This window comes from Hipposideros armiger, unplaced genomic scaffold (assembly GCF_001890085.2).
Source record: "Hipposideros armiger isolate ML-2016 unplaced genomic scaffold, ASM189008v1 scaffold_134, whole genome shotgun sequence".
NCBI lineage: Eukaryota > Metazoa > Chordata > Mammalia > Chiroptera > Hipposideridae > Hipposideros > Hipposideros armiger.
Window position 1 is genome coordinate 273,354 of NW_017731484.1, and position 23,147 is coordinate 296,500.

General features: G+C 48.1%; 1 protein-coding gene and 1 pseudogene across 1 annotated transcript; both read left to right on the top strand.

Annotated features, from left to right (window-relative positions):
* The first annotated feature begins 1,950 nt into the window (after positions 1-1,950).
* On the top strand, positions 1,951-9,884 carry LOC109386447 (sodium/potassium-transporting ATPase subunit alpha-4-like; annotated as a pseudogene).
* Positions 9,885-13,714: 3,830 nt separating this feature from the next.
* On the top strand, positions 13,715-23,135 carry CASQ1 (calsequestrin 1). Its single transcript, XM_019649650.1, has 11 exons — positions 13,715-14,154; positions 15,899-15,983; positions 16,794-16,894; positions 17,095-17,206; positions 17,509-17,582; positions 17,923-18,053; positions 19,108-19,153; positions 20,073-20,127; positions 20,358-20,458; positions 21,266-21,340; positions 22,466-23,135. The coding sequence occupies exons 1-11, from the start codon at positions 13,876-13,878 to the stop codon at positions 22,616-22,618; spliced, it is 1,212 nt and encodes a 403-aa protein (XP_019505195.1). The 5' UTR covers positions 13,715-13,875; the 3' UTR covers positions 22,619-23,135.
* The last annotated feature ends 12 nt before the right edge of the window (positions 23,136-23,147 follow it).

Genomic DNA, 23,147 nt, shown 5'->3' on the forward strand with positions numbered 1-23,147 from the left:
CAGAAGCCGTCAACTGATCTGCCTCGCCCAGGAAGAGCGCAATGATGGTGCCAACTTGGGCCAGTGAAGCAATGTCCTCCACACTAGACTGAAGAACAAAAGGACAGCAACTTGTCTGTTCCCCTTCCCCCAGTTCCCCAGCACTGATCCCATCCCCCCAATTCCCCAAAAAAAATCTTAAAAAAAAAAAAAGAATGATTTTGGGGCCGGCTGAGTGGCTCAGTTGATTAAGAGTTGACTTAGGAGCATGAGATCTGAGCAATAGGGCTGCCAGTTCGATTCCCACACGGGCCAGTGATGCTGTGCCTGAGCTGAGCTGTCGCTGAGCTGCCAACAGGTGGCAGGATGACTCAGCTGGCGTAACAACAAGATTGCCTGCTTGATGGTGGGCTACACCCACCCACAACTAAGACTAAACTCGGCAGCTTGAGCTGAGCTGCCACCCAGATGGCTCAATGGATAGAGCGTGCACTCTTAACAAAAAGTCTGCTGGTTCAACTCTCTCATGGGATGGTGGCTATGCCCACCCACAACTAAGATTGAACACAGCAACTGGAGCTTAGAGGCCACGAGCTGCCGACAGGAAGCCAGATGGTGACTGGAGCCCTCCACAACGAAGATTGAAGAACAACAACTTGGCTGGTCCCTTTCCCCAATTCCCAACACTGTTCCACACCCCCAATTCCCCAATAAAATCTTTAAAGAGAGAAAAAAAAAAGAAATCTTGCCATCTGCAACAACATGATAGACCTAGAAGGTATTTTGCTGAGTGGAGTAAGTCAGACAGATAAAGACAAATGCCATATGATTTCATTTCTATGTGGAACCTAAAGAACAAAATAAACAAACAAAATAGAAACAAATTCATAGATACAGAGAACATTTTGATGGTTGCCAAATGGGAGGGTTATTAGAAAGCTGGGTAAAAAAAGGAAATTGGTAGTTACAAAATAGTCATGGGGACATAAAGTATAGCATAAGGAATATAGTAAGTAATATTGTAAAAGCTATATATGGTTTCAGATGGATACTAGATTTATTGGGGTGATCGCTTCATAAGTTATATAAATGTCTAATCACTGTTGCAGGGCTGGCCCAATGGCTCAGTTGGTTAGAGCTCGAGCTCTAAGCAACAGGGTCGCCAGTTTGATTTCCACATGCGCCAGTGAGCTGCGCTGGAACTGAGCTGTGGCTGAGCTGGTGAGAGTGCGTGCTCTTAGCAGCAAGGTTGCCGGTTTGACACTGTATGGGATGGTGGGCTGTGCACCCCCCGCAACTAAGATTGAACACGGCACCTTGAGCTGAGCAGCTGCGAGCTGCCAATGGGCAGCCAAATGGCTCAGTGTGCAACAAGGTTGCTGGTTCGACTCCTGCATGGGATGGTGGACTGCACCCGCCCCCTGCAACTAGATTGAAAGTGGCGACTGGACTTGGAGCTGAGCTGCACCCTTCACAACTAAGATTGAAGGAGAACAACTTGACTTGGAGCTGATAGGTCCTGGAAATACACAATGTTCCTCTTCCCCAATTCCCCAACACTGTTCCCCTCCCTAATTCCCCAATAAAAATCTTTAAAGAGAGAGAGAGAGAGAGAGAGAGATCAGTTGCAGTCTGATGTATAAATTGATTTAATGAGCTAATTCCAAAAACAATTCTTCTTGGTGAACAGGAGAACCCCAGAATTCTGCACCTCAGGCTTCCTGCTGTCTGCCTGTAGCTATCTTATTAAAACTTATGACAATCCATATAATAGTAATAATTATTATTTCATTGAGACCTTGTATGATCCTAATACTTTGCTCAGTATTTTGTATCCATTCAATTCAACAAATTTTTGAGCACCAACTATGTACCAGGTACTATTCTAGGTACTGGGGATGCAAAAGTGGGGAATAAAAAGTCATACATCCCAACTCTCAACTCAGTTAATTTCCAGTGGAGTGAGACAGGCAATACAGTAAATTGCATGTTATATTAAAGTAGATAAGTGCAATGGAAAAAATAAAGCACGGAGTGCAAGGAGAGATTACATTTTTTGAAAGGGTCGCCCAGAAAGAACTCAAGCCATCTTGCAAGGCAGAAGGAATGATGTCCAGAGAGGTGAGGGGTACCCAAGGTCACAAGCCAGCTAAGGCAGAAGAGGATTGAAGCCCAAGCCCAGGGTCTTTTCACTTCAGTCTTAATCTTCTGATGGATTTTATCCTGGCATTGGTAGACATCTCTAAGTATTAACCAGACCCAACCCTGCTTTATCTTCAGAGATCAAATGACATTAGACAGTTGACTCTAAGAACAAAAAGTACACAGATATGGCATGCTAATAAATCCTGGCTCTAATAGTCACACAATTTAGAAACAAAACTAGGAAGGCCAAGGTCAGGGACTTCCAGACTCTTTCATGGCTCATGACACTGCATTGTAGTGGTCTCTCTGTCCAGGAGCTGGTGTGTGGGAGGTGTGTCCCCTCTGTGCTTCTAACTAAAGGTGAACTATCCTCCCCAGGCCGCCTCATCTTTGACAACCTGAAGAAGTCCATCGCGTACACTCTGCCCAGCATCGTCCCTGAGAGTCCCCGCTTCCTGCTCTTCATCACCCTCAGCACCCCCCTGCCTCTGGGCACCGTGAACCATCCTCTGCAGCAGCCTGGGCCCTGACATGGTGAGGACCAAACTGGGACCTGGCTTACGGGGCGTCTGTAGGAAGGATCTGTGTCCAGGGAGAGGAACAGAACTTGAGTTACTTCTGAGTTTCCTTCTGAACTTTGTGTCCCCTGTTACTCCCACCCTCCGTTCTCCAGGTCCCTGCTATCTCCTGGGCTTACGAGGCAACTGAAAGTGACATCATGAAGAGAGCTGCACAGAATCCAAAGACCGTCTCATTGGCATGGCCTATGGACAGATTGGTGCAGCCGGAGGAATGAGGGGTAAGGGGAGTGGGGAATGGTTGCACCTGTCTAGCCATTGAAGCCATCTCGGTTTGGAAGTCAGGGAGATATTTTCTTTACAACAGTGTTAGGCCCTGGGGACACAAAGAACCATTGATGTCTGATTTGCCCTTGACTTATGAGTCCAATCAGGAAGGAACAAACATATATAAAATGATAGCGTTTTCCCAAGTGTCAAATAATGACTACAGACAGGACATGCTACAGGAGTACAAAGTGCGCAGGCTCACCAGTCATGAGGATTGTCAGAGCGGCCTTATGGAGAAAACAGGATTTAAATTGGTGTTGGAAGATAGGGCTTAGACTATCCAGTATATGGTTAGGTGTGGAGGACGAGGGGAGGGGAAATTCACGTGGCCTGGTGTTGAAGAGTGAATAAATCAGCTTGGTGGAACACTCACTCCTGATACGGAGTAGTGGAAAATAAGGCTGTAGACACGGTAGCATTTATACTGGGGTCAGGCTGGAAAGACATTTGAGAGCCATTAGAGGTCTTTATTCTTGAGTTGCTAGGTGCAGTGGGGTTTTTCAGGGAGTAGGATGAGGGATGGACAGGGAAGAGATTGAGAATAGGGGAGACTATCCCAATATCTAGAAGAGGAAACACATGGAAAAAGCACAGATTTAGTAGCCAGACCTGTTTGAATCCTGATTTCACCACTTTACTATCTGCATGACCCTGGAAATGACTGAATCTTTCTGTGCTTTAGTTTTCCCACTTATGAGATGTAAATAATAGTTCAGAATTGTTGTGAGGACCAATGTCCATGGGTAGCTACACAGTGCACAGCTCTGTAGTGTTCCAAGCATGGAGAACGGAGGTTTTGACTAAGACAGAGGTAAGGGGCAGAGAGATAAGGAGAGGAGAGGACTTGATAAGTGTCCTAGAGTCAGAGGAAATAAAGAGAAAGGAATCCAGTTAGATGGGTTAGATCTTAGAAACAAATGTCAGGGCTTAGAGGCCAGCTGTACAGAAATTACGAGATCAGATCATGGCTGGAAGAATCTTCAGCGTTATAGCCCAACACAGGCTAACCCAGCTAGAAGCAAGTCCCAGCCACCACCCCTTCCAACGTCAACTTTTTGAGGTCTTTCTCTGAACCAGGTTCCCCTGTCCTGTGACTCTACCACTCACAGGGATGATCTAGGCTGTAGCTGGATTCTTTACCTACTTTGTGATCCTGGTCGAGAATTGTTTTAAGCCTATAGATCTGCTGGGCATCTGCCTCAACTGGGTAAATCAATACTTCAATGACCTGGAGGATAGTTGTGGACAGCAGTGGGTGAGTAAAAGGGGTAAGGTAGTAGATAGCGACTAGTAAGCATGAAGAAGTGACAGGAAAGAGTGGTTTACCAAATTTTTGAAGAGTGGGAGAATAGAGGAACCAGATAGAGTTGATGCTTTATCTCCAGTCTTATAGGAACATTCTAACATTTGACCTCAATCTCCAATCATGTCAGCTAATATTCTTCTCCTTGTTCACAATGACTTCATTTGTGTTCATTCCTGCTGTCTGTCATCTATCCTTGCCTTCCTGGAACTTTTGGCTTCTTTGGACTTGGAAGTCTTGTTTGTCATATCAACTTTTGGGATCTGATTTCTGCTTTTCTACATTCTAACCATTATTGCCCCAGAAATGAGTGCTGGGTCCTCTCTCTTCTGTTTTACTCCTTCCCTCCACGGGAGTTCAAATAATATGGTTTCAAATCTGAAAACCTGTTTTTTCTTCTTTATCCCTTTCTTGTCATTCTAAACTTTTTAAACCTAATGGCTGCCTCACTGCAATAGTAGTATTTTCTAACACGCAGAATGAATGAGGCCCAAACTGAAGCCCTCTAACTGATACTATGTGTTTAAGAATGTTAGTAAGTATGCTTCTTTGTATCTGTGAATACTTCTGTCCCAAGTTCTAAGACAGTGGGAAATGTGACACAAGTTATTGCTAGAATCATAGCATGATAGAAAATACATACGAGTACTTTACTATCATCATTCTATAAATGAGGAAACTGAGTCTGGAAAGATTTCGTGAATTGCTCAAAGTCGCACAGTGAATCCTAGAAAAGCTGGACTAGAATTCTGGACTGATTCCTGTCTGGCACTTTCCCACTTCACCATAATGCCTCCAACCAAGCAAATTGCAGGTTTCCCAAAAGTAGGTTAAAATCTGGGTTGTTGGAAAGATGGCCTTCATACATACTTAGCTTCCACTAGCAGAGCCTCATGAGGCCATCAGATGTCAATGTTTCCAGCTGCCAACACTGCTCCAGGGTCCAATGATGCCCAGAATCCTCATCGCTGTGCACCTGTCCACATTGCCTCAGTCCTCAACTCCAGCCTTTGTTAGTTTTATATCTTGATACTATCTCCCTGCTGCCAAGATGCAACTCAACATATATCCACTTATAATAAATTAAAGGTAATTAAAATTAATTTGAAATAACATCAAAGGTATTTTGAGGCATTGCAAAACAGGTTGAGAACAGCTGCCCTGAGGCATGAACTCCATAAAGGCAGGGTCTCTGTCTCTTCCACTGCTGTAACTTTCAGATAATTGAGTACAAAGCTGCCTATCTGGGAAGTACTCTCCATACTGCTAGAAGCGAGGATAGCTCCTTACCTTCCAAACATCTCTCACCAGTAATTCCAATGATCACCACATATTTATTCGTTCAGCAAATATTTCTTGAGCATCAGAAGATATACCAGGTACTGTTCTGCCCTGGGGATATGGTAGTGAACAAAAATAACCAAGTTACTGCTCTTGTGGAGCTTATCTTTTAGTTAGGGGCAGGGGGTTGGAGGGGAGACAGATAATAACCAAATCCAGAACATACTGGGTCAAGAGATTGGAAGTAGAAGTGGAGTCCAAGAGGAGTTGGAATTGAGATATTAGAGTCAATGGGATGGGAAGGTAAAGATGATGGTCAGAGAAAAAGGAAAGCTTGAAGTGGAAATTACAAAGAAATTGTAGCTCTTGGAAAAGACAATATCTGGAGTTGAACTATGGGAGCAAGAAGCCCATTTGGGGAGCGGAGGACAACACCGCTGCAGGAGAAGGAAGCCAAGGACCTGTGAGACCACGGTACTGGAAGGATTATAAATGTGGATATTTAAATCTCCAAAAACGAGTCCAGGAGCAGTGTTAGAGTGACAGAGTCCGGAGATAAATTCTTCAAGGGTTGATGGGAGTGACTCGGGTATTGGCAGCTGAAGTAGAGTGGTAGTGAGATATGAGGCACACTTACTAGCTGGTGGGTCTTTCTAAGTTTTGTACTTGGCTCATCAATTTTTAGCCTTTGTTTGCTAATCATTTAAGGCTCTATATTTCCCTCCAAGTACAACTTTGATCACATTCCGTGAGGTTCTATATGTAGTATCTTATTATTGTTCAGTCCTACATATTTTCAAATTCTTTATTCAATCTACAAGTTATTTATAAACATGCTGTTTTATTTTTTTAATTAGGTTTTTTTCTCCAGTCTCATTTAAATACACTTCTTCTGTGTTCCCATAGCCCTCTGTGATCTCTTATAACCTACCTGTTGTGCTGACATAACATGTTTATCTTCCCCACTAGTTCCTTACATGGAAAGTGTGAATGAGAGAATGAATGAATGGAGGAATGATGTCTCCTCTCTAGTACCACCTTTCAGGCATTCCTCTCCCCTCTGCAGTCAGAGTCCCCTCTGGCCCCACCTTCCTTCCTGATCTACTTCCTCTGACTGCTTTCCTCTCAAAGTCCACCTTCTTCTACATCACCTTTCTTATTAAATTAGCAAGTATTTATTGAGCCATACTACATGTTACTCACTGAACTAAGCATGGAGAGGGGAACACAAAGATCAATAAGATGCATCTGATGACTAATTCAGTCAGGTAAGGAAAACATATAAACAACTCATAACACAAGATGAAAAGTGCAAAGACGGAGATAGGAGCGAAGTGCTGTGGGTATCTAAAAGCCTAACTCAGCCCTTGGGGTCCAGAAAGGCAGGAGAGGGAAGAAGCCTTTGAGGTGTATCTGAATCCCTTCTAATACTGCCTGCCCTCCCTGCAGCGGAAGGTGTTGGAGTTCACCTGCAACACGGCCTTCTTTATCAGCATCGTGGTCATGCAATGGGCCGACCTCATCATCTGCAAGACCCGCCGCAACTAAGTCTTCCAGCAGGGCTTGAAGTGAGTTTCTCCCAAGGCCCCCAAGCCTCTCTCAAACCTGCACACAGGGCCGTGCCACTGTCCCTCCTTCTCCCTCCCTGTCTCCAACACTCCCTGAAACATTTCTTCCCAGAAACAAGATCCTAATATTTGGGATCCTGAAGGAGACATTACTGGCTGCTTTTCTGTCTTACACTCCAGGCATGAACAAGGCCCTGCGAATGTACCCACTCAAGTGAGTAAGGGAAGAGTGCAAGTAGGGGTATCTCAGGGCCCAGGAACATGTGCCTGAACAGGGACGTCCCAAACTGGGGACGACCTGGATAAGCAGGGCTACACTCAGTGTTGCAATGAGAATCGTCTGTGTGCCAACCAATGCTTCTTATTTAGGGAAAGATTAGGACCATGCCAAGTGATCACAACCCACTAGACATGGGTATCTGCAGACTTACAGAGTGGCATCTTTTTTAGGTTGATGTGTGGCCAGCTGTCCAAGGACACATTGCTCAGAACTGAAATAATCATAAAGTTAGCCCAATATGCATGGCTAATTCTGTTGTACTTCTGCAAATATGTTTTAATGTGCCTATGTGTGAGTGGGCATACTGAAAGTTTTATTGTTTGGTACCTTGTTTTGTTCAAGTCCCATGTTTTTGTTTTTGTTTTTTACATTGGTATATGACTATGAAAAAATTCTATTGAAAACTTTTACAGAGAAAAAAGCAAAACTCCCATTCCATTCCCACTTTCATTCCCCTCCCCATTGCATAAGTAGCCTGTGTTAATAATTTAGTGCGCATTCTTCCAACTCATTTTCTATGAATTTACATACTTTGCTCACTTTTCTGTCCCTTGCAGTGTTTTACACAATGCTTTGTACACTGTCGGCGCTCAGTTAATGTTTAATAAAAGACATTGGCATTGCCCTTAGATACCGAGAACCCCAGGCTTTAATTTCTTTTTTTAACTTTATAATTACAGTTGGCATACAACGTTATATTAGTTTCAGATGTACAACATAGTGATTCAACATTTATATACCTCACGAAGCAATCACCACAGTAAGTCTAGTAATCACCTGTCACCGTACATAGTTACCCAGGTTTGAATTTCAACTCTATGGTGCATTATTTTGGGACCTTGGACAACTTCTTAACCATTCTGAACCTCAGCTTCACATGCAAAGTCTCAATAATACAAACCAGGAAGATTGTTGTGAGAATTACATGTAGAAATGCATATAATGCACCAAGCACAGTGTTTTGGTCATGGTGGATGCTTTGTTAAAAGTAGCTCTGTGGGCCGGCCGAGTGGCGCAATGGTTAAGAGCTGGCTTGGGATGCCAGAGGGCCCCGGTTCGGATCCCACATATGAGGGCCAGTGACACTGCCCTCTACAGCTAAGATGCTGAACAACAGCTCAACCTGGAGCTGGGCTGCCGTGAGTCACGGCGACAGCATAGGCTGCAGACCCTGCTGCAGTGGGTTGCCATGGGCTACAGTGTGTAGCCAGCAGCCAGCGTGAGCGGCCATCCAGAAGCCGGCGACTGATCTGCCTCGCCCGGGAAGAGCGCAATGATGGTGCCAACTTGGGCCAGTGAAGCAACATCCTCCACAACTAGACTGAAGAACAAAACAACAGCAACTTGTCTGTTCCCCTTCCCCCAATTCCCCAGTGCTGTTCCCATCCCCCAATTCCCCAATAAAAATCTTAAAAAAAAAAAGTAGCTCTGTTATTTTTGCTATTAATGCCAATATGTAAGTAATAGTAAGTGCAGTTGAGCATTACTTGTGTTCCCAAACACTGTATATACCTTGACTATAAAACTCATCACCTAATATTGAGATTATTTATTTTATGTGGGTATCTATTCTCTTTTCCCTGATTGCTTGAGCAACTTGAGATCAAAGATCATCATGTCATTTCTCCAGGACCTAGCACAGACACAGAGTACACATATGATAATTGTTGAATGAATGTGTGACTGTATGTCTGTAACTGTTAATGTGTGTGTGTGTGTGTGTGTGTGTGTGTGTGTGTGTGTGTGTAAGGAACCATTGCCTAGACCTGCACTGTCTGGTATGGTAGCCACTATCCTTATGTGACTATTGAGCTCTTGAAACACAGCTAGTGAGACGGAAATAGTGAATTTGTAATTTTATTTAGTTTTAGTAAATTTAAAATTAAAAACTAAAGCAATGTCCAATATTTTTTCTATGAAATACAACTTTACAGTTTTGGTTGGACTACATTTTCCTTGAACCATTGAAAATTTTGTGTTTGACTTACAATGTGCTATGAGTGTAAAATGTTCACTGGATTTCAAAGACTTAGAATTAAAAGAAGAACAAAATAGCTCATTAATGATATCTTGCTCTCTACAGGATATTATGGTGGCTCTGTGCTACTCCCTACTGCCTTCTTATCTTTATCTACGAGAAAATGAGAAAACTTACCATCTGTTGTCATCCAGGCGGTCAGGGTTCCTGCACTCTGCTCTGACTGAGTGGTCACCAGCTTCCTAACTAGCTCTCCCATCCTGCCTGGTTCCTCTAGACCCATCGCCCTTCTCCCCCCTTCACTGCCTGGCCTGCACGTGGACCCTGGCCCTTGAGTCCTTGACTTCAACACCCGGCTCCTTCCAGTCCTCTGTGCCCTGCGCTCCCCCCTCAGGCCTCCAACCTGGTCCTTCTGCTCATCTCCGCTGGCTTCCTCCCCACTGCCTTCCCCAGCTAACTCTTCTCTTCCACAGGCTGGCTGGAGAGGGAGACCTACTACTAAACTCAGCAAAGGAAGAGCTTCACATGACACGGGGTGTCCTGAGGGTTGGGTGGGGCGTTAGGAATTAGGAGTTTGACTTGACATCTGAGTTTGGACAGAGAGATACTGGGATGAATCACCTTGGATGAGAGAGACAGGCAATCCTAGGGCTGTACTGAGTGCACCGTGGGTAGGAGATGGGGTGGGTTGAGGGGACGGAAGCCCAGCCTACATCTGACTAGAGCCCAGTGGGGAGGGGGCTTGTCCTGTTGAATCAGGGGCCAGTCTAGAGAGTAAATGTTTGCAACATCTCTCACCTGGCTGGATGTGTCGTATCTGATTTTGGGAGAGTGGGGATTACTGTGATGCTCTCATTCTAGATCTTCATGGGAGCCAGTCAGGGGAAGTCAAGGGCCACAGTCAAGGCTGAAAGGAAATCAGAATCAAGCATCATTGCCCCTTGAGGGCTATCCCCATCTTAAAGTCACTTTCCAACCCGATGGAGATTAAGGACAAGACAACTCAAGCTGGGATCAGAGAAATGGGAGGGGTTGAGAAAAGATCAGCAGAAACAGAACATATAGAGGAGACCACACTACCTATATCCAGTACTGGCAGGTAGACTCCTCTAGCCCCCACCTCAGTTCCTCAGATCAGCTTATAGAATCAGTGTTTCAGTGCTAGAAGAGATCTTATTTCATCGATAAAAAAACCTGAGGTCCAGAGAGATTCAATGACTTGGGAAGGGTCACAGGGTGAGTGGTGAATGTGGGGCTGCAGACCCTCCTCTGAGGAAGGCACTGGTGGTCCCTGCCTTCTGCCCCCTGCCATGGTTGGGTCATCTTGACCCCATCCCACCCCTCTGCCCATTTTCTCTGCTGTTGCCTGGAAATAGAAGCTGAAACAACGCTTTCTGGATCCACGTAGCTTTTAGTTTAGGCGAAGAACCCTCTCGCCTCATGCCCCAGGCTCTACAGGGTGATGGACCTTTCCAAGTGCCTGGTCCCCGATTCTGGGCCCACACACTTTGCTACATCTCAGGTGGGCGAGGAGTCTCTAGGGAGCCTTTCTCTCCTGCCCACTCTCAGTGATAGCTCTTCCTTTCTCTTCACCCACTCACTGGCTTTTGCTTTGTGAGCTGGTCCACTTTGCCCTGTGGGTCAGTTAATTCTCAGGCCTTTTTTAGAGGAGAGGGTTGGCTGTTCCCCAAAGCCTACAGCGTGAGAGAGAAAGGCTAAGGAAAGCTGGGGGAAATCATAGACTGTCACCAAAAGCAAAGCACATGTGTTCAGTGACTGCACACTATGCCTGGCATTGGGACAAGGCCTTATACACACACCATCCATTAATTCACACAACAAATATATTCTTATCACCCCATCCCATTTTATAGATGAGGCAACCAAGGTCTGTCTGACTCCAGAATTGTGCCCTTTTCAGACTAGTCTTACAATGAGGGCCGCGCAAAAAATATGCAAATACAAAACAAAACAAAAATAGGATCGTCTGAAGGGCCACAGACTGATCTGGAGGATGAGAGACCATGGGCTAGCAAAGTGAAGGCCATTGTAAGGTACAGTCAGCCACAATCCCTCTACATCAGCCCCTCCTCGGAGGTCTCCCCACCCATGCTCCCCTCCCTCCTTCACAAGTTCTCCTAGGGACAGGGCTCTATCAGTCTGGGGTCCTCCCCTGGCTGCTGACACGGCTGAACCAGACCCTGGATGATGAAGGGACCAGGGTGTGTGTGAGTGAGGTGTGGAGGGGCCAGCTCCTCAGGTTTCAGGAGCAGGAGCTTCGGGTGTCTGGTGGGTTAAAAATACAGAGGCCCCAACTCAGGGTCATTTGATACCAGTGGCTGAGCCTGCTAAGTCCAAGGGCCTGAAGGCAGGGGCCCAAAGGGAAAGGACTGAGTACCAAGTAGAGAACAAAGCATCAGAGCGAGGAAGATGGGGTGAGTGGGGGCCTGCAGCTACTGGAAAGCATAAGGCGGGACTGGAGAGCCAAGGGCAAGGAGAGGGAGCACGATGGGATGAAAAGTCTGGTGGCTGCAGGAGAGGGTGAAAAAATGGAGCAGGCATGGGCCACCATTTAGTCTCACTCACACTCTTGAAGGTACACAAGGTCAGATTCAGCATGGACAAGTCTAATGTCCCAATGTCTCGGTCCAAATGTTTCCCCTCCCCCAGAGTGCAGCAGAAGTGAACAACTGGGGCTGGACGTCATCCAGGTCATCTACGTCCAGGTAGGTCTGCCTATCTGTCCTGCTGTCTGCTCTGGTTGTAGGGCCGTGGGCACATTAGTCACTCTCTGTGAGACCAGGAGAGGGGAAGCCTGGGGGAGAGCTCTGTTCAGCTCCAACATGCCTATCTGGCTCCAGGGACAGCTGTCCCTCCTGGATCCACTCCTGCCACGATCCTGAGATTTTCCAGGGCTTTCCTTACTTAGCGTGTAAGGTCCGCCCCATGGGAGTGTGGAAAAGTTACTCCTCTAAGAATGTCAAGCCACTGCCTGGGTGCAAAATAAACACCATCAGTTCAAGGGACTTCTGACTAAGATCTAGCCCCTCTCTGAGCTCCCTCATGCCTCAGTTTACCTATGAGTGGTAAGAGCCCGGGGAATGGGGAGCGGTCATGAAGAGGGTCCTCCCTTCCTAGGTACCCAGAGCTGAATTCATCCACTCAGCCTTCACCCCCAAGCTGGGCTCCAGGAAGTTAGAGCCTCTCCTCTCCAACTCCAGTTGGCTTTCAGGTGCACAGAATTAATCAGCATCCTTGGCTCAGGGCATACGGCCCAACTCTTCATGATTTCCCAGTGTTCATTTTTCCTCTAGTGTTTATACCCAATCCGCCTTGTCAAAGATGGAGGAATGAATGGCCACTATTCACTGCTGTCCTTGGAACCATTCAGGCCTGGGGACCCTCTCTCCCCATGGTCCCCCCAGAAAACCAAGTCAAATAGGATCAGAGCTCCAGCAGGAGGCAGCAGCTAAGGGCTTACCCCTTCCTCATAGGCAGAGGAGTCCCAGATGCACATCTCTACAGAATAGATGTGGCTAGCACCTCCCGCCCCAGGCCCTCCTTCGCCTGCATTCCCGAATTAGGAGTGTTGAGTGAAGCAAAGGAAATGGGGTGGAGCGGAGCCAGGTAGCCAGTCCTGGACACAGTTCCATCTTTTATTCAGAGGATGATCTCATCCTTGGTCCTGGTTCTTTAACGGGAAGTGCCGGGGGTCTCTTTCCTATAGCCTGGGTTATATTTTATTGCCCCCTCTTCTCCACAGGATCAAAGAAACAGACTTCGCCTAGAGGAGATTCCAGCTTTCATGACTTAGAGTCAATACTGCATTTGTCCTTTCTCTCCTGTATTATGAATTTAGCCTCTGACCCAGAATCTTTCCCCCTCTCCACCCCCATTTCCTTTTCTCTGAGTCCCCTTGCCCTCTCTCACTTCTCCTAATTACCCCAATCTCCCCTTCCCCCACCCCAGTTTCATTTACCTCCAGACTCATCTGGTCTTATTTTTAGCTCCAGCTTTTTCCTTTCTTAATATGGAGATGAGCTCTTAGACTGGTGTGGGGACAGGGGCAAAGGAACCCTGGACATTGGGGGAAGGGGAGGGTGATAAGGCTCTGGGAGCCTGGGGGAGAGGGGTAGGAGGTGGGAGGATTCCAGCCTCAGGGAGCTGTCCTGGCCTCAGAAGGTTACCCGTCTCTCCTGCCAACCCCGGAGACATATTTAGACAGGACCAGGTGGGGCTGAGGGTGCCAATCTCAGGGGAAGCTCCGGTTCCCTCCCCGCCCCCTGCTCCTGTTCCGCCTCCTGACCCTTTTTCTCTTGGCTCTACTGACAGTTTCTTCAGGACCCAGCAGTGTCCTCTGTCCACTGCTCTAGGCTGTTCCCCACCCACCCCCACTGTGAACCCCTAACTCAGGATTCGGGACCCAGGGGCCCCTCCCTACCCCAGCGAACCTCTTCTGGACCAGGAAAGCCAGCCCAGACCCCACTACCTCCATGCGCGCTGCAGACAGGATGGGGGCCAGAGCTGTGTCGGGCCTGCGGCTGGCACTGCTGTTGCTGCTGGTGCTAAGGACACCCGAGTCAGGGGTGCAGGGGGAGGATGGGCTGGACTTCCCCGAGTATGATGGCGTGGACCGTGTGATCAATGTCAATGCAAAGAACTACAAGAATGTGTTCAAGAAGTACGAGGTGCTGGCACTGCTCTACCACGAGCCCCCCGAGGATGACAAGGCCTCACAAAGACAATTTGAAATGGAGGAGCTGACCCTGGAGGTGAGTGCTGGGGTCTGCAGTCCTGCAGAACACACTTAGCCCCTCTCCGTGACTCCCCATCCTACAACCCCATGTACGTCTTTGAGGGTGGGATCTGGGGGCCAAGTGCTTTGTGGCAGGACTCCTGTCTTGACCAACAGGACCCAAGTCACGTGTGGCCTTAACCAAATGGGAAACAGAGACTTGGAAACCCAAAAGTACCCCCATAGTCAGGCAATTTTAGGAGACAGGGGGATTGTGAGGGGTTGTCTCCTCCATGCTACAGGAGGCTGGTAGTACTAGGTTTGGCTAGGACTGGGGTGTCCTTGGAAAGGGGGCATATAGCAAAAAAGAGGTTCTTCAGAGGTAGGAGGCATTGCAATACAGTAGACAGCGCCCACCCATCTACTTTCCTAGCCAACACATGCCCCCTCTTTATATACTTTAGGGGCAGCACTCTAAAGAGATCCAAACTGAATATAAGTTTAAATGTTATTAACATCTTACTTGCATGTCATTTATTTCCTGGCTAAAGGTTTACTAGAGACCACCATGCACCCTCGCTGGCCTCTCAGTCCTCCTCTTTTCCTCCCCTTCCTAAATCTCCATCTGCCCCTATTGGATCCAGCTGGTTGCACTGATTAGAAAATTCTTGTGGCTAGAGGAGGCTTTGGAATGCCCCAGCTGCTCCTTGTGGGAAGATTCTCCTCACCCCCAAGCTGACTCCAGGCCCAAAGGAGAGAGGGGCTATTGGAACAAGAAATAACATCTGTGTTTGGGGGTGACGGGCATGTGGACACACACACCTCTCCGGGTGCTGGCATGTGTTAGCAGCTCCTTGTGCAGGCTTCGGCAGCCCCTTCTTTAACCTGGCAGTACAGAGAGGCCCCAGCTTGCCCAGAGCTTGGAGTATTTCAGGGCAAGATACCAGGACCTCAAGCTCTCATTTCTGTGTGCCCCGGCTGGGTGCTGGAACCCACTATCTGATTAATGAGCGGAGTATTTTTATCCTGAGTGCTCAGTATCCGTGGCCCTCCACCTGCCAACCACCTCCCTTCCCATCCTTCCGAATTTGTGTTAGGTGGGGTTAAGCCACAAGCTGTGTCCAAGGCAGAGTTGAGTGCCCAACTGGCAGGCTGAGGGGGGCAGGGACCTGGGGTGTGACTGTCCACAGCTTCAGGACAGGCCGAGGTAGACGGTGAAGGGGAAAGTTCGCCCAGATGAGGAGAGCCAGCTGTCACCTCTAGTCCCCGGTTCTCTTCTGAGAGTGATGAGCCCTGGCCACAGCTTTCTGGCGTTCCCCACTCCTCAGCAACATGACCAGGCCCCCACCACCCTCCTGCCCCCCCAAATTCTTCACATTGGAGGTTGTTCAAAGAATCCCAGGGAAGACACCCCATTCTGGGCATGGCCTTTGATGAGGATGCAGTGCAGGGGCTCAGCCCTGAGCCAGGGATGGGCCGCATTTTCTCTGAAGCCAGACTCCTGGGCATCCCTGAGGAACCAGGAGTTTCATTCACAGCCCCTCAAAGTTGAACATAATCAGCACATAGTAAACAAGCAATAAACGTTCAGGGATTAAAACTGAGCTAAGGCCCAAAAGGGTGGGATTGTAGGGAAAGTGAAGATATTCTGGATCCTTGCACAGCATCAAGGCTAACTCTTCAATTTCCTGCATCCCAAGTGACCTGACTTGAAAGCATGAGATGGGGAATCGGGGTTACGAAGAATTTCAGGGCTGACTTTACCCTAACCCTCCCTGCAGTTAGCAGCCCAAGTCCTAGAAGACAAGGGTATTGGCTTCGGGATGGTGGACTCTGAGAAGGATACAGCTGTAGCCAAGAAACTAGGTAAGGGAGGGGTGGGAGCACAGGGAGGGAAAGATGGCGTGTGAGACCGGACGGGCAGCCCTTGTATAGGCTAGGGACTCCATCATGCCTATTCTGAAAGGTGGGGAGAAAACACTAAAATTGGGAGGGTCCCCTCTCTTTTATTCTTTATAAAGACCCATGATCAAAGTCCAGAAAACATGTGACTGGCTTTCTGTGTTTTTTAGGTAACTAAAAAACAGAGCTAGGTACCGGAGGAAAGGGGGAATCAGGAAACACAGGTGGGGCTGGAGAGTCCTGTGCAAACTTCTCTTTCCACCTCTCCCGCTCCAGAGCGTGGCTAGGTGTTACAGGACCAGCCACCAGGGGGCAGCACATGCCTGAGACTGGACTCCGGATGTGGATGGGGGAGGGGTGATCAGTGATGAAGTCATCTGGTCAGTAATAGCAGAGGGTTAAAGGGTTGCACTGGGAATTGGCCACTGGAGTCCTCAGAGGAGTTAACATGAATATCTCTAGTATGGCAGGCAAAGAAAGGGAGAAATCTTGCTAGAGTCTAGATCTCCCTATATCCTCTTCTAACGCCCCCACCTGATCCCAGCTTCTTCCTGGAGAGCCCCTGGGTCCAGTCTAGCCGCCTGGGCTAAATAAATCCAGGGGATAAGCGCCAGGGGTGTAGGGCTAAGGGGCAGTGGAGGTGAGCAAGGTGGGGCAGGGGAGATGGAGGAAGTGAGGCCCAGTGGGATTATGCAATGGGCTGTGGCCCTGCACTTGGATCCTTGGCTCTGTGGGAAGGTTGGGTTCATGGCTCACCTCTGGCCCACTCCCTAGGACTAACTGAAGAGGACAGCATCTATGTATTCAAGGGAGATGAAGTCATTGAATATGATGGTGAACTTTCTGCTGACACCCTGGTGGAGTTTATGCTTGATGTGAGGATTCATTACCCTGGCACCTTCATGCCCATCTCTGACCAACCCCAACCCCAACCTTACACACACACACACACACACACACACACACACACCCCAGAGAGCCCCTTCCTCCTGGTCCCCAGCCCTTTTCTCTCTTCTCTCTCACCGCTCTCTCTACTTCTACCAGTCAGGACAGAAACTCATTCTCATCTTTCCAGGTTCTAGAGGATCCTGTGGAATTGATTGAGGGTGAACGAGAGCTGCAGGCATTTGAGAATATCGAGGATGAGATCAAACTCATTGGCTACTTCAAGAGCAAAGACTCAGAGCGTGGGTAACCCTCCGACGCCACAGTCCTCTTCCCTGGATACCCTACTTCATGGCCTCTCTACCTCTTAACTCCTCTTTCCACAGTCAGCTCCATCAACTGCTCTTATCTCTTGCAGTCTGGGGGTTCCCAGACAGACCCCTCCAGCATTCCACCCCCCATCATGTTTTAATCACTCTCAGAGGGCTAGAAGGGGTGGGTCTCAAAATGAACCCTCCCTGCCAAAAAAGAACTGGGGGAGGCAGAGAAATGGCTCCCTGGCAGACCCTACTCCCCCAGAGACTGACTGTGCATCCCCCCTCAGATTTCAAGGCCTATGAGGACGCCGCGGAGGAGTTCCATCCGTACATCCCCTTCTTCGCCACCTTCGACAGCAAGGTTCTCTCTTCAACCCGAGGCCATATTGGGTCTCCCTTACCCTCCTCAGTGGCCTTCCAGCCCCTCTCCCAGAATCTCTGGGGGACCTGGTCCCTCCCTACACATGACACTTCCCACCTCCACCTCATGCCTCCCCCACCCCCAAAGATTTTAGATGATCTAACACACCCCTCTCATGTCCAACCAAAGCCCAGAGAAGTGAAGACACTTGTTCAATGTCACAGCGGCAGTGATGCGAACCTAGGCTGTCTGGCTCCTTTCCTAATACCTGCTCCCTCATAGTATTGCTTCTCACTGTGATCCTAAATCCCCTGATCCCCGCCCGCACCCTCCCCCAAAGGTGGCAAAGAAGCTGACCCTGAAGATGAACGAGATAGATTTCTATGAAGCCTTCATGGAAGAGCCTGTGACCATCCCAGACAAGCCCAACAGCAAAGAGGAGATTGTCAGCTTCGTGGAGGAGCACAGGAGGTGGGGACAGGGGTAACCCTCTGAGCAAGGCTAGAACATCCTTCTGTGACATGTGCTGGGGGAATCTCAGCCAACCAGGAGGCTGTTCTTGCCTGGAGACAATACACTCTGGGTGCCAGTGCTCATGATACGCTGACGCTTTTCCACAATATTTTGCATCCTATCCAGCCCTGAGCCCTACATAAAGAAGGCCCTCCATAAACGTATACAGTTCATTGTGATGAGTGTTGAATGCCTGTGGTCTGCCAGGAACTGAGAGATGTTTTCTATATTATTATATTTAATCCTTTCAATAACGTCAATTAAGGAGGCTCTACAGGGAGTACGTGTTAGAACTGGATTCCAACCCAGATCTGGCTGGTGTTCTTTCTCATATATTACCCTATACGAGTTCTTCTCAATAGGAGCGGAGGGATTGGAAAGGTAGGGGGAGAATTTTGCCCCCCAGAGAGTATTTGTTAATGTCTGGAGACATTTTTGGTTGTGGGGAGTGCTGCTGGTATTAAATGGGCCGAGGTCAGGGATGTTGCTAAACACCCTACAGTGCACAGAACAGCCCCCCACAAGGAAGGATCACCTGGCCCCAAATGTAAACAGTGCTGAGGTTGAGAAACCCTGCGCTACACCTTACACATAGTTCTCGTTCATTGTACTCCGCAGCTGGAAATACCCTTTCATCAGGGCAGGGACATGTTTGCTTTGTTCAACTCTATCTACACAACCCCGAGCACAGGGCTTAGACGGTCTCAGACACTCAGTTTTATTGAAAGAATGAGTGAATGAATGAATGGATACGCAGATGTCCAGTTTTTACATTTCTCCCAAATGTCTCTCTTGCAGTCCCCTTGGCCGCCCTCTGTTCTCTCACCAGCTTTAACCATGCAATGGTCTGGGCCTGGTGTCCAGAGCTTAGACTTTGCCAGATGACTTTGATCTGGGTTCTAAGCTATCTGTGCCCTAGGCGTGACCCAGAGGCAGTCTCTGCTGTGGGGACCCTTTGGGGGGCGTGTTTCTCACCTACTGAGAAGTGGCTCTCTCTCTGTGTCTCTTCTAGATCGACCCTGAGGAAACTGAAGCCTGAAAGCATGTATGAGACCTGGGTGAGTGCCCCAGACAGGGACCAGCCCTGGGGGAGCACGGGTAGCTGCAGACTCAGTCCTAGAAACATCCTATCCTGCTGTTCCTCGTACCTCGCTTGTAGGAAAGACAGTGCACCAGCAAAGGTTGGGGGGGGTTGTTCTAAAGAACGTGTCATATATAAGTTGATGAAGAAGACAAGGGAGGAGCCACAATCTCGGGCTGAAGAATTTGCAGTGTCATTTGGAAAAGGGTCACCACCACAAGAATATGAGGTCTGGAAATTAAGTTTGCGAACTCATCCTAGAAAACGTGCTACATACCTCATTGCTGACTATCACTATGGTCACCTTCAAAGTACTCCCCTTGGGAAGCTATGCACCGACACCAGCACCTAGTCCACCCTTCAAAGCAATTTTGGAACTCTTTTTCTCACATGGCCATCAGAGCTGTCATCGTATTAGCCATGATGACCTGAATGTCTTCAAAATGTCTTCCTTTCAATATTGCCTTTATCTTTGGATAAAGAAAGAAGTCACTGGGGGCCAGATCAGGTGAGTAGGGAGGGTGTTCCAATACAGTTATTTGTTTACTGGCTAAAAACTCCCTCACAGACAGTGCTGTGTGAGCCGGTGCATTGTTGTGATGCAAGAGCCATGAATTGTTGGCGAAGAGTTCAGGTCGTCTAACTTTTTCAAGTGGCCTTTTCAGCACTTCCAAATAGGAAACTTGGTTAACTGTCCAGTTGGTACAAATTCATAGTGAATAATCCCCCTGATATCAAAAAAGGTTAGCAACATCATTGCAACAAGTTCACGAACTTAATTGTCCGACCTCATATACCTTATCCAGAAGCTGGATTTCCACAAAATTCGGGTTCAAGGAAGACATAGGGTCTGTTCTGGACTCTTTGTTAGCTAAGGCCTCCTTCCCCCACAACAGGAGGATGATCTGGATGGAATCCATATTGTGGCCTTTGCAGAGGAAGCTGATCCAGGTGAGGGAGGAATACTGGATTGAAAGGGGGTGGAGGTTGCTGGTGAGAGGGAGAGACGGGGGTGCTTCTTAGAGCATAGGCTTCACTTCAGAGGCATTCCTGGGAGAGTGCAAGTGGCCTGGGGCTAGACATGCAGAGCTTGCGGGAGGCAGGGAAAGAGATCTGGACTTTGTGCCCTCTGTGTCCCTTTCTTCTCCACCCCACCTCACACTTCTCTCTTGTGTTCCAAGATGGCTATGAGTTCTTAGAGACTCTTAAGGCTGTGGCCCAAGATAACACCGAAAACCCTGATCTCAGCATCATCTGGATTGACCCTGATGACTTCCCCTTGGTAAGAGGCACCACTCAGGCACGGCTGTCCTAAGGTGGGGCCTGGACTGTGGCACGTTCTGAGGGTAGCTTGTTTCAGAGTTCATACCCCATCTTCTAGCTGGGGCCCTGAGATTCTGCCAGCTGCCTGCTCAGGGGCACTGTGGGCATGGAGAGAGCCTAAGAAAGGGGATCAGGGGGGGAAGTAAGCCGCAGAGGACACCCATATGACTCCCAGAGCAGAGGCTGGGCAGGGAACTCATGTGCAGGGCTGACTCCCTCTACAGAAAACCAGAGTTTTGGGGAGCAGATGGGCACATTAACCCTGCACATGGGTGTATAAAATCATAGAATCAAAACAGAGAGTTTCCATGTCTCAGGGGACGGCTTTCTTCCCAGCTTAATCCTCAACATCCCACACTCATTGTTGAAAGACTTACTGACTGAGCAAACGGAAATGCGAAGAAATTGGCAATTACCAAGTATAACCACCTAGTTTAGAGATGTAGAAACTGAGGACCAGGGAGAAGTGACTTGCCCAAAGTCGCAGGGTCACTCAGTAGCTGATCCAGGATCAGAACTATCTAGTTTTCCTCTGAAAGGAGGGGTCAGTGTCCCCAGGTGACCCTTCTGATACTTTCCTTTTGAGATGTCTCCCCTTTAACTGCTTAGCTCTACCCATGCCCTCAGGCCCTGCATTTGGACCCATTCCCCATCCACCATTGGTTCGTAGTGTCCTCCTCTATCTCTGGGCTGACCCTCACACTCAACCTCCTGGACTCATGTGTTCCTTGACTCCATTAAGTTGCCTCATGTGGTCCCTCCACAGCTGGTTCCGTACTGGGAGAAGACGTTTGATATTGATCTGTCAGCCCCACAAATAGGAGTCGTCAATGTTACTGATGTAAGTTTTCTTTCCTCACCCCGGTTGACCCCCAACTCTGCTTCCCAGCATAGCTGGCTCTCCTTTGCCCTGCTAAAGAGCAGTTGAGTGCTTTGCAGAGGAATCAGACATTCCCAGTCTAATGGCTGGACAGAGGGAGAGATTTGTGCCCGAGCACACCTGTCTCCCACTGTTGGAATTGGCTGCTAATCCTTCGAGGCCCAGCTCACATCGTCTCTTCTTCATGAAATCTTTTCTGATTTTGGAAAGATCTTGGAATCATTCCTTCCTTGGCACTCCCAGAGCCCACTGGCATTGAGAACATGACTTTCCTATGGCTATTTATGTACCATGTGTGTCTCTTCCAGTAGACTTTGAGCTTTTTGAGGGCAGAAATCTTATTCACACATGGTAGGTGCTTTGAAAATGTGGAGTTGAACTGAAAAAGCCACAGTCTTTGCTTTCCCATAATTCCCAGTCTAACTAGGGAGGCAGGCGTTCCATTAACTACCAGGCCAGATCTGATAAATTCTATAATAAAGATACAAATAAAATTCTAGGAAAGCACAGAAGTCAGTGATTCTCTCTCGAGAGGATCAGAAAAGGTTTAAAAGGAGTGGCATTCAAAGTGGAAATTTGTACAATGTATAGGAGTTCTACAAGTGAAAATTACAAGTCATTTCTAAATTAATGGAAAAGTTTAGTGCAAAAGGTCAAAAGTAGGAAAATGAATATCAGGTTTGGGAAAAGGCAAGTAATTTCTTATGGCTTGAGAATCTATAGGCTGCTGAGGATGGGGCTGGAAAAGCAGGTTATGAAAACCTTGATTGCTGAAGAGTTTCAGACTTTATTCTTTAGCCCATGAAGAGCCATCAGTGTTTTGCATCAAATGTCTGTTTTAGAAGCTCAGCATGACAAGACCATGGAAGAAAGATTGAAGGGAGGTCTGTTTGCCAATCTAGCCATTCTTTCTACTCCTGCTGTCACTATTCTAAGGTCACCTAGGCCTTCATCCCTCACCACTGACACATGAAGGGAGGGGACAGAGGATGTAGGGAAGGATGTGAAGAGTCCAGTGAGTGGGAGAACAGGTCCAAAGACCGGAGTTGGACTTAGCTGTGGTCCTCTGTCTGTGCCACGTCCTAGGCGGACAGCATATGGTTGGAGATGGACGATGAGGAGGACCTGCCTTCCGCTGAGGAGCTGGAGGACTGGCTGGAAGATGTGCTGGAGGGTGAGATCAACACAGAGGACGATGATGATGACGATGACGATGATGACGACGACGACGATGACTAGTTGCCATAGCAACTATCTCCTTGCCCCACCTGCTGTCCTCATGTTCCTTCCTGCCTTCCCTGTCCTTTCCCTGAGCTCTTCCAGAGACACTAGGTGATTCTTTGCCATAGGGCCCATGGGGATCTATATGCTGAGTGCTGAGACCCTGGTTCCCCTCACCTGATGAGGAAAGGAGCTACTTTTCCCCACACAGGAGCCCAACTATCTCATCTAGCTTCTGTTTCTTGTCCCACAATGTCTCTGTATCTATTATTTGTTTCTTCCATTACTCCCTAAACTCTTTCTTGTGAGTTTACTCGTGCCATATCTCTGAGCCCCCATCTCTCTTCCCTGTGTTCCTTCCACCTGTGCATACTCTTCTCCCAACTCTCTCAAATCTTATAGCCTTCTGACAGTCCTCTCCCTGACCAGGAGGAAGGGAGGGCACTGTGTTTGGGGCTGTATCTCAACAATCTCTTGTTAATGTATTTGGGTCAAACAAGAGGCCTCAATAAAGAATCGGGGGCAGCTGAGCAAGTGTCTGCCAGTG